Source organism: Dama dama, chromosome 12 (genome assembly GCF_033118175.1).
Source record: "Dama dama isolate Ldn47 chromosome 12, ASM3311817v1, whole genome shotgun sequence".
Classification (NCBI taxonomy): Eukaryota; Metazoa; Chordata; class Mammalia; order Artiodactyla; family Cervidae; genus Dama; species Dama dama.
The window spans coordinates 58,440,451-58,452,477 of record NC_083692.1 but is presented as its reverse complement, the minus strand read 5'-3'; the positions used below and the strand labels follow the sequence as shown (position 1 = coordinate 58,452,477).

Sequence of the window (12,027 nt, the reverse complement as noted above, 5' to 3'; positions counted from 1 at the left end):
CAGATGGTGACGACACTCAGCTTCTCATCCTTCCCCTCCCCGGGGATTAGCTCCAGCCTAGGTCCCCCAACCCAATGCCTGAGTGTGCTGCCTTTGGACTGACTCTTAGAAGTGTGACAAGGGCTCAGAGAGGTCAGGCTTTTCTGAAAATCCAGTATCTTTGGGGTATGGGTATGAGACAAAGATAGGGAGAAGAGAAAGACTAAATCACATTTAACATCAAAGAGAACTGTCCGTGCATGGACAGCTACATGACTGTAGCTCAAAGGATTACCAAAGATAAAGAGAAACAAATACTTAAGAATCTGGTTTGGTTATACGAAAATAAAATGAGAGTCATTTATATGGATTAATTACTATTTGTGCAAATTTCTATGGAGCACTATAATTACACATATTAAATATGTGCCAGATTTATTTGGTATAATAGTTAACAAGGCTGCCTGCTATTATCTTATATATAAAAAAAAAGCAGAACACTGAGTTTATATATCTTATAAGATAGGCATATTAAGATGTGAGTTTGAGCAACCTCCGGGAGATAGTATAGGACAGGAAAGCCTGGCATGCTGCAGTCCATGGCGTCACAAAGAGTTGGACACAACTGAGTGACTGAACAACAAAGGCATATTTAGGAGGGCAAGACTCTGTAGAAAAGAATACTGATTGTGACTGGGAAAACTGGGGATGCAGACTTACCAACACTGTAATCTGAGGTGACTTCACCTCTTAAGAGCCTCAGTTTTCTCGCCTACAAAAATGGTGACATGCTTCCTACCATGAAGGGCTATTGGGAAAGATCATGAGTCAAAAGACATGCTCCTCCATTTTGCATGCTGCAGAGATAGGACATTGCCCATTACAGATGGTCTGCATTCAGGCACTCAGTGATAAGTCTCTTCATGGCATCCTTATGAGTCTGGCACTGTAAAAGCTGCTCTGGATCTGGTGGTGAATGATACTGGTGATACTGGCAGGCTCTCTGCTCTTAGGGAGCTTACATCGCAAAGTGGGAAGACTGACAGAATTCACAGATGTCAATCAAATGCCACAGAAATTAGTAACGCCCTCTGTTAAATTCTGTAAATTATAAACCATTCAGAACATCATCAGGGCAAAATTTAAATGACAAAATTAAAAAATATGAGTCACATACCTGCCATCCATCTCGAATCTTCTGATTGAAGATTCCATATTCATATCGGATGCCATATCCATAGGCTGCAAGCCCCAGAGTTGCCATGGAATCCAGGAAGCAGGCTAAATTAAACCGAGCACAAGCAAAAGACAGAGTTATCAAGGTAAGTAAAAATTTGTCTTTCTCTAAAAAACATGGCAGCCACAAAACATTTTTCTATGAGAAACCATATTTGTATTTTAAAGCACAGAGACTGCTGCACAGTGAGTATTAATTTTTTAAAGTCATATTTTCCCTGATTATAATAAAATAAATACCATAGAAAAGTTAGAAAATACAAAAATGTATAAAGAAGAAAACAAACATCATTTATTATCTCACTATCTAGAAACTACTACTATGTACTTGGCATTCCATTTGAGAATAGCGAAGGAAACTGGTCTGTGTTAGACATGTCCTTTATTGTGCCTGTCCCTCGCACTGCCCTTTCTAGGGAAATCTGTCTCCATGTCCTCTTGCTTGAAAAGACATGTATAATTTACATGTGACCCATCTGACCGACTGGGACATCTGTGGCAGACTCTCTTTCTGGCTAGTAGAATTCCAGTGTTGTTCACATACCAGGTTATGCTTCAGGGAGGCTGGTCCTGGAAGTGAATGTTGCTTGACTAAACTTCTAGGCTAATCATGGTAATTCTATGTCCTTCACCAGTTTTGGTTTTGGCCTGAGCATACGATGCATCATTCTATCCAGTGAGAGCTGCTAGGAGGTCTGCTGGGTACAGTTAAAGATTTTCCTTACTGCTCCTATTTTTTTTTCCATGAAAAGTCAAAAGAACCACAGAGATGCAGAGTCCTGACTGAACTGTGCTGCTGAATAAATAAACCTTGGAATAGCCAACCTCTAGAGTTGTTCTGTGATAGTACACGGCCTTGTTGGCTGAATTTTTTTAAAATTTATTTTATTTTTGGTTCTGTTGCTGCACTCAGGCTTTCTCTAGTTGTGGTAGGCAGGGGCTACTCCCTAGTTATAGTGCACAAGGCTTCTCATTGCAGTGGCTTCTCTTGTAGCATAAGGGTCCCAGAGAGCAGGCTCAGTAGTTGTACACAGGCTTGGTTGCCTCATGGTGCATAGCATCTTCCCGGACCAGGAATCAAACCTGTGTCCCTTGCATTGGCAGGCAAATTCCTAACCACTGGACCACCAGGGAAGTCTAGGATGCATATTTTTAATTTAATGGTATCGGTATTATATTTTTAATATTTTCCTCTATATTTGTTGAGAAATAATTTCTGGATTAAAAACTCAAACTGAATCCATACAAAAAAGGATATTCATTAATTAAATCGAACCAACAGTGTAACAAGTGTATCACTGCCTACTAGTCAATCAAAGAGCAAACTGTCAAATGCACAAGATGATAACACAATGGCCAAACAACTTACGTCCTACCACACAAGTATGTGAGTTGAGCAGTTGTGAACAGTGAAGTGAAGGGGCCACTGTGGAAACCCTTCAGAGAACAGGAAGCATCTGGTTAGCTTTGGGGTTTGAAGCAATGTCTCCAAACTTTTTAAGCAATGTCTCTTTTGTTCAAGTTCCTTTCTCTACTGTCTGTCTAGAACTGGTCAAACCACAGTGCAGAGCCAAAAACAAATACATCTACTACTAGGTCACACCTCGCACTTCTCCTAGACAGTCTGCTGGTTCTATAGGAATAGTTGTGCGTGGCATCTGAGAAGGTGTCAATAGCCAGACAACACAGCACATTCACGATGTCGCTTACCAGCAAGCCTCCCAAGACCACCATTGCCAAGCCCAGCATCTTCTTCAATTTCTTCTAACTCCTCCATATCCAGTCCAAGCTGGGGATGAGAGGAAAACAACATTGAACGTGGATACAAACAGGCCACTTCAGAGAGAGCAATCATTTCCTAAAGCTTTGGGTTGGGCATCTAGGTTCATCTGTGAACTCAATCCTTCCAGGTCCCTCAGTGCTAGAACTGACATCAGATAACCCCTGCAGATGCTGATGACTGAAGATGCAGACTGTCTGTGAGGGCACAGCAGCAGATTGGACTCTAAATATCCATTGCGACTCTGTTATTTATTAGTTACATGACCCTGGGCAAGGTACTAAATCTCACTATGACTTTTATCTCCTGTTTAAAAATGACATGGGAGCAGTCCAGTGGTTAAGACTCTATGCTTCTACTGCCAGGGGCCCAGGTTCAATCTCTGGTGGGGGAACTAAGATCCTGCAAACTGTGCCATACAACCAAAAGAAAAATAATAAAACTAAAAAGAAATTAAAATAAAATGAGGATAATAGTATCTATTGGAGAAGGAAATAGCAACCCACTCTAGTATTTTTGCCTGGGAAATTCCACGGACAGAGGAGCCACGGGGTTGCAAAGAGTTGGACACGACTTAGCGACTAAAATAAAACAATGACAATAGTATCTATTTCATTAGGACTGTGAATTAAATAAGATTATACAAACAAAGCACTCAGAATGATTCCTGGGTAGATACTCCTCAATAAATATTGGCTATTACTATTTCTTAAAGTTATTTTTTTTGTTGTCAGGGTAAAACCTCAGAAATAGTCTAGTACCAAGTCCACACTAACTGGACTAAAGTAGAAAATTACCGAAAGATATGAGGTCAGATTCTCTGGGATGGACTAAAGTTCATCGTTTCATGACCACAATGTATTTACTCACTGAGGTCAAAGGTTGTCAACCCAAAACCAGTTAGGGAGTCACTGCCTGTAAGATCTGGGGCCGGACAGCAGTCAGGGAAATCTCAGTCCTGTGGGCCAGCTGGGATGGGCCTAAAATCCTCTACCTCTCTCTGCGGTAGATAACAGGCTGTAGGGGAACAGTCACGGGGGAGATAAGTTAGGAGTTTGGGATTAACATAGGCACACTCTGCTATATATAAAATAGGTGAACAACAAGGACCTACTGTATAGCACAGGGAACTATACTCAATATCTTGTAATAGCCTATAATGGAAAAGAATCTAAAAAGAGGGGGGCGACAGAGGATGAGATGATTGGATGGCATCATTGACTCGATGGACATGAGTTTGAGCAAGCTCTGGGAGTTGGTGATGGACAGGGAAGCCAGTTGTGCTGCAGTCCATGGGGTCGCAAAGAGTTGGACATGACTGAGCAACTGAACTGAATATATATATATATATATATATATATATATATATCTGAGTCACTTTGCTGTACACTTGGAACTAACACAACATTGTAAATAAACTATATTCAATTAAAAAAAGAAAGAGAGAGACTGTGAGAGGCTGAGGAGCATCTATAACCTTGGGGATGGATGGAATTGGTTGACAGTCAGCTCTTTGCCCTCAAGCGTTAGAACCAACACAGCCAGAGGCCACTAGCAGCAGTATGGACTCATATAAAAATTGTGTAGCCCTAGAGATCACTTTTCACTCTTGCCTGGAAAATCCCATGGATGGAGCAGCCTGGTAGGCTGCAGTCCATGGGGTTGCTAAGAGTCGGTCATGAGTGAGTGACTTCACTTTCACTTTTCACTTTCATGCATTGGAGAAGGAAATGGCAAACCACTCCAGTGTTCTTGCCTGGAGAATCCCAGGGACGGGGCAGCCTGGTGGGCTGCCGTCTATGGGGTTGCACAGAGTCGGACACGACTGAAGCGACTTAGCAGCAGCAGCAGCAGAGATCACTTTGGACTGCTCATCTTACCATGAGGAAACTGATGAAAAAGACCTGTCCTCTGCTGACTAGATAATAATCTAGCCCATGCCTGGCTAATGATGGTCTGTTGTGAAATGATTGCAATCTTATCTGAAAGTGATGCAATCCATGAAATTAGATACTATTTTACATGGAAACATAATATACACATTTAAAAATGCATGCTTAACCTGGATGTCCCAGTTGCCATGGGGCTGGTTACCAATTTGGATTCCTATCTTTATATCAAAAGTTGCTTTCTGGTACAAGTCTTGATAACTGCATATTCTAAGAGTTCAAAAATGGATCTGCCTCTATTCATTGTTAAAAGGGCTTTCAAATTTGCTCCTGATTCACTAGAGTACTGGGGTCCCTGTGCCGCCAACTGCTAATACTAGTGCTTAGGATTTGTAACATTCTTAAACATCTGAGTCTAGAGTAGGCTACACTCCTTGAGCAAGGAGTCACTTCATCCCACCTGGTTCAATTCTGGTCCAAAGGAAGTATATTTCTTCAGCTGATATCAAGGGAAGCAAAGAAAAGGGAAGCAGAGAGGAGCTGCAATTGTTCTTTGACACACGGAATCCTCTGCTAAACCCACATGAAGGAAACCAGCCCTAGTGACAAGCAGCTGTCCACATGAGGGGACAACAATCCCATGCCAGGACAAAATTAATTTAAACAGTCTCTCATCTAGAGTGCATCTTTGCAAATACACAGTCCTCCCATCAACCACATCAGAAAGGTTAATGACTATTTTTGGTATGAATATGCTTAAAGGTCAGGAGAGGACCAGTTAAATATCAAACAAATTAGCACATCAGGTTCAAGACCTCAAGCTTCTCATTTAAAGAGGAAGTGTATTTTTACATCTCATGAAGCAATAGAGAAAGTATGACAACAGAATTTTAAAAGCTTATTAATTTCAGATAATGTCTTGATATACATGCAACAGTCAAATTTTGATCATTTTTTAAAAGTAGATAGGAGTCCAAAGAGAAGCCTGTGATTCTGACAGCAGGGACTTAAGTACTTTTTAAAGGCTGTTCAGATGCAAATTTCTAAAACGCAATTTGTTGTGGAATGCTGTCAAAAACTGATTGCAGAACAAAATTCTCATGGGGCAAAGCTAGTTCTCTAACTGTGTTCCTCTTAAACCAGAGATAAGTAGTACTATAGTGTACATTTCTATTAGTCTGTAACAGCCATGTCTACAGAAACAGTTTTTCATCTTTTTTTTTCCTCTTTTTTAGGGGGGATGCTCTCTCCTCAAGGTTCCTGAGTTGCACTTGAAATTTAAAGGGAGAGAATGAGAGAAATACAGAGATAATGTACCTGGTAGATGGCCTCGTCACAGGCATTCTGCAGACCCAGGTTGATCATGGTGTTCTGCAATGTTCGGCCCATGTAAAATTCCAAAGAGAGGTAATAAACCCTCTGAAACAAAGAAAAATGATGTCACGTGAACAGCTACGAGGCCAGCCTTACTTGTCAACATAAAAACACAAGGTAAACAATAAAAAACAAATAGGCAGGACTACTTTAACTCAGGTTCAAACGAGACTCCTATAGATGCATGAAGGGCTAAAGAAAAGCACTACTGACAAAATGGAAAAACCATTTTATATCCTGGTTTTGGTAACACTTAAATATCTTTTACTCCCAGGGAGGGGGGAAAAAAAGCAAACATCCAACGAAATAGATTCAATGTTTTGTGGGTTTTTTTCTTCCGATTCACAAGCCTCATGATAAAGCGTATGTTTTGGGTAAACAGCGGTCAGAATGACATTAGCTCATCATTCATCTGTAAAATGTTTCTAGGATGATGGTCAGGTGGGCTTGGCTGTGAGTACCTCAAGTCATCCAGGAAACACGATTAACTCCCTTCAGACACACCCACTGGCTACAAAGTATTCCTTAACTGTTAGTGCAAGTAATATTATAATTAAATATTTTACAATTAAAATTACTCTAGAAAGTCTATGAATTGACAATAGTTTCTTCTGAATAACAAGTTTATTGGTGTTTGTTCTTGGTGAAACGGGACACTTCTCTATCAGTTTAGAAACTATTTGCCTTTGACATGGTAAAAGCCAGGTGATCGGAGTTGAAAGTGAAGGGTACAAAGCTCAGACATTACTAAAACCCTTTAAAATCTAAGTACAGTTTACTAATTTAAAAAAAGGATCAGTAACTTTATCGCCCTCTTAAAAAGGATTTGGTCAAGCAGAAAATAGTGAAAAAATAAGAATACAGTTCAATATAAGGAATGCTTATTATAATATTTAACTCATTAGTTACACATATATACTTAAAATATTATAAGAAAATGTCAATTTAGAAATCTCAGTTTTCCCCATTTTCATTTCATGAAACAATTGAATTCGAAGTCTCCCATGGAGAGTCAATATGTGATTTAATACTATTTTCCAGAGCACATCATTATTACTTTTATCCAAGTTGCTTGAATATCTATAATGCTATCATTAGAGCTCTCATTAGTTTATTAGATACCTTTGTGAGTTAGGAAAAAGGGGCAGATGCAGGCCAAAGAGGTGCAAGTTGCCACTCACCCCCATGACTGGTGCTCTCGTACCACTCACTACATCACAAAAAGGAAGAGCTTCTCAAGCCACAAACATCCATTTATGTAACATTAGGGCCATTATTTTCATGCTTCTTGGTGTGCATTTTCATGATCTCCATAATAAAACCACTATGTATGGCTTTTTTACATTTTAGTGATCTAGAAAAAGCTTGCTGATAAACACAGTATATATATATCAAGCACTTGCAATTGTGATGTCATAGCCCCAGGAATAATGACTACGTTTGTGTTAATTTTCTTTCTCTCCCTCTTAAGAATTCTAAATTATCATGAATTTAAGAGTTTTTCAGATACTTAAAGCTCTTCCTAAAAAAAAAAAAGTTGCTGCTTAAAATATTTTAAAATAAAATAATTAGAGAAACTTGTTGCATGACAGATTTTCCAAAGACATGAATTTAAGATGATTTTCTATTTTCCCATAAATAAATTTTGTGGGGGAGGGATTGCATCTTATATTTGGGGATACAGAAGACCTTAAAAAAATTGATCTCCCTCATCCTCTTAGTTAGTAGTCTCTAAACATGTATTTATTTATTTTTTCATTTATTTTTATTAGTTGGAGGCTAATTACTTTATAGTCTCTAAACATTTAAAACACACTTCTGGTAGTAAAATATTTGAGCATTGCCAATATATGCTATAGATTATATACATGCACTACTATTATTAATATCTTATGTGTATTTTACAAAAAACAGAAAATTTCAAAAGGCTTGTAAAGATAAAGAAGACAAAACAGTATGTAATATTTTAAAAATAATTTAAATTTTTCCTAGCATTAATTAGAGGTCCTGGTAGTTCTGGGAAGGTGTATAGAAAAGATAGCAACAACAACAAAAAAGAAAAGATAGCAGCACAATTGAGCCTTGCAAGGCAGGCAAGAACTGGGCAGAAACACCTGGTGGGAATGAATGGCATTCCGAGGGAAGGGTGCAGTATTGGCAGAGGCCTGGAAGTGAGGAGATCAGGGCATGGATGGGAATGGCAAGTCAGGTTGGTGGGAAAACATGGTAAGTCCAGGAGGGTTATGGGAAATAACCTCACCTGGGCTGTGATGGGCCTTCAGTGCCAGATAAAGAGGACTGTGCCAGGCGACGACTGTGCCAGGCGACCAGAGCCAGTGCTATAGATCTGAGCAGAGGGCAAGGTGTGTCACTTTAGGAGGTTTAATCAGATTATAATGCAAAGAATGAGATGGGATTGCAAACTCAAATGCCTTCAGGAGCCAGGCTGAGAAGATGCATGCATAAAGGCTATCACAAAAACCAATGAGGAGTAGTGGGCCAAGAGCTGGGTTGGACATGTCCTGCCCAAAGGCACGGAAACTAAAATTGCTTAAAGATGTTTAACAAACCAAACAAAATAAGTCTGCTAACCATTTATTCAGCTGCATGCCGCCAAGTTTAACCACTTCTGGGAAGCAATCATTAGAAATCTACTTCTTGGGAGAGCAGAGATCAGGGCCTCAATCAGGCAGAGAAGGGAGAATGGAGGAGAGTGGGTGATTTCAAGGCAAACTGCAGAAATCAACAGAATTTGGTGAATTGCTGAGTGGGGAATACACGAGGAAGTCAAAGGTGAAAGTAGAGTTTTGTGTCTGGATGACCTGTCAGGATGACAATGCTATTAACATTAGAAATACAAGACGGGCGGGATTGGGAGGGATGTTGATTCTGAGTTTTTAACATGCTGAGTTTGAGGGAATAAGGGGAGATCTAGTTGTGGTCACCAAGCACTTATAAATGTAGGAATGGAGTCTGAAAAGGAATTGAGACTAGAGATCCAGATGTGGGATTCCTTTGCAGTTGCCAGGCAGAAGGGGAGGTGGGAGAGATTATACTGGATAGATATATATTGGACACACCTACAGGCTCCACTTTGTGCTGAGGGCTGGGACCTTTTATTAACACTGGAACGGATCTTGTTCACTTGTATCACTATCAGAATACCTGGCTTAAATGCTTGCCCAGTGCAGAAACTTTCAAGAGGAGAAAACTATGAAGTACCAGTTAAGTCACTGGCAAAGAAACATACAAGGTGAGTGTGTGTTCTATGGCACTAAATGCTTTGGAAACGTATGTGTATGTCAGGGGAGGCGGGAGTTCTAACAGGGCTCATCATCTCACACTCCAGCTTAAAAACTTAAAGAATAATTTTTAATGTAAGGTGCAGTCCTCTCTATGCAAATTAAAAATACAGTAAATATATGCATACATAAAGTGTTTTCTAAGGATATATTTTGGGGCTTCCAAGATGGCACTAGTGGTAAAGAATCTGCCTGCCAGCGCAGGAGATGGCAGGAGTGCCAGGGTTCAATCCCTGGGTCAGGGAGATCGCATGAGGAAGGAAATGGCAACCCACTCCAGTATTCTTGCGGGGAGAATCCCATGAACAGAGGAGCCTGGCAGGCTGCGGTCTGCCGGGTCTAAAAGAGTCTGACACCACTGACCGCAGGGCAGCAGAAGAAAATAGTTTAGCAGTTGCTACCTTCCGGTAGAGGCCTAGGCATCAGGGGTGAGGAAGTTACTTTCCATTTGAAAGTTTCATTGGAACTGCAAATTCTCACTCAGGAATTTTTTGCTCAGGGCTTCTTTGAGCACTTGGAATATGGACTATTCTTTTTCATGCTTTCTGTGTTAAAACAATTTGTAATAAATATTTGGGCCACTGTCTCCAGGATTTACCCATTTTTCACCCTTTCCAATACACTCTCTCACCCTTACTGGGCACAGCACAATCGTTCTCGATGCCAAGTCCTCCTCCAGCCCGCGTGCGGTGGGTAGGAGTGGTTTGTGAACAGCGGCTCCTCAGCAGTCCGGGGGTGGCCTGGCCCTCGGCCCCCAGCCAGCAGGAACCAAGTTAGTCCAGGAGCTCCACACCCCACTCCAGGTAGTGGGGTGCGGGGAGGGGGGATACAGAGCTCTGAGCGTGGGTCAGGACCTCTACCCTCGCCCCTTCCTACTCTCCCCATCCCTTCGTCACACTCGGGTGGTGCTTTCGACCAGCCCGGGTCTTGCACGCAAACCCCATCTCATCTCCTCCTCTAAAAAGGTCCTGTGGGCTGTGATGCGCCTTCCTCCGGCTCCTGCCCCACCTGCCCTCTTAAATCTTATTACCATTTGCCGACCTCAGCAGGTCTCGGCTCCCTAAACCTTCAGCTCCCCCTTCCCCACTCCCCCTATCCCGCACCCCCCAGGCAGGGTTTTTAATCCCCTTTGTTCTGGATCGACAGTTTGGGGCCTAGAACTGTGCCTGGCATCCAGACTGGAGCCGCCAGCTATCTCTAGATTAGATGCTGAGAGTAGATGCTCCAAAAAAAGTTTGTGAAACCAGTGGACAGGCGAGGGAGGCTTGGGCTTCCGCTCCAGGAGATCCCCGGGGACGGGAAGCGCAGTGGTTAGGGTGGGGCTGGCGCCCGGATAACCGAGACGTGACTGGGGTGTCGGCGGAATGCCAGATCTGACCCCGGCTGCACACCCGCCGCCCACCCACTCTCCCCCGGACTTCGCGGGGTGTGTGTGTGTGTGTGCAGGGGGAGGATCGGCGTTAGGAGAAGTCCCCTTAGGGCTCCACCCACCCAGCCGGGGCCGTCGCCCCGACGCTCGGCTGCCGCCCTCCCAGAAGGGCAGGGCGCCGCGCAGGGCGCCGGGGAGCGCCCGCCGGCCCCGCGGCGCGGGCAGTACCTTGGGGCACTTCTCGTAGTAGTACTGCTGCGTGCGGATCCAGCGCCCCACCAGGTGGTCGCGCACCGTGTGCGCCAGCGCGAAGAAGTAGTCGCGGGGGGTGGCCACGTTGCGGTCCTTGACCAGAGTGAAATGCAGGTGCCGATTGAAGCCCTTCTTCAGCTCGGCCACGTTCTCCACGCCCACGATGCCGCGGATGCTGATCTGCCGCCGCTTCTCCTGGTCGGTCAGGGGCTTGGCCATGGCGGCGGCTGGCAGCGCGGCAAGCGGGACGTGCGGCTCCGGACCGGCGGCGGGACAGGGGCGGAGCAGCTCTGCGCCGCACGCCGCTTTTGAGTCGGAAGAAAGTGTGGGACCCGCCCCCGGGCGCGGCTGCGCCGCCCCGGGTCCCGGCCCGCCTGCCTGTGTAGCGGAGGGAGGGCCCGGCTCCCCGTCTCCCTACCTCCCGGCTCCGGGCCGACGGGGCGGGAGCGGCGGTCGGTGCGGGCCGGTGGGGACCTCCGCGGGCGAGAGTCTGCGCACCCGCTATGCCTGGATGGGGCGCCGCTGGGCGCTGGAGGCTGGAGGGACCTCGGGTGATTCCTCTTGGCGGTTGAAAAGGGATCTGTGATAACTGATGGACGATCCCTTCAGGATCTGTGGAAATGGGGAAGTGGGGAGAGTGGGGAGAGGAGGGAATCTGTCCTGTTTCCCCGCTCCGGAGTGTTGGGTATAAGAAGAATGTCTGGGTGCGAAAGCGTTGTAAGCAGAGATAGAGAAGGGGCGGGGGGGGGGGGGGGGGGGGCCGGGGGGGGGCTTTTTTGACCTACGAGGAGGTATTTTTGGCCTAAGCCATTTTGTGATCTAGGCTTGGCCATAATATTTGTCCTT

The 12,027-nt window shown here is 44.0% G+C and overlaps 1 protein-coding gene across 1 annotated transcript in view; it reads right to left on the bottom strand.

Moving 5' to 3' along the window:
• Positions 1-11,477, bottom strand: part of PYGL (glycogen phosphorylase L) — a 50,106-nt gene extending 38,629 nt beyond the window's left edge. The window contains exons 1-4 of the mRNA XM_061157385.1: positions 11,158-11,477; positions 6,202-6,303; positions 2,926-3,004; positions 1,157-1,260 (exon numbers count right to left, since the gene is read on the bottom strand). Coding sequence (XP_061013368.1) covers positions 1,157-1,260; positions 2,926-3,004; positions 6,202-6,303; positions 11,158-11,400 — 528 coding nt within the window. The 5' untranslated portion in view covers positions 11,401-11,477. The remainder of the gene's footprint in view (positions 1-1,156; positions 1,261-2,925; positions 3,005-6,201; positions 6,304-11,157) is intronic.
• Positions 11,478-12,027: the final 550 nt, after the last annotated feature.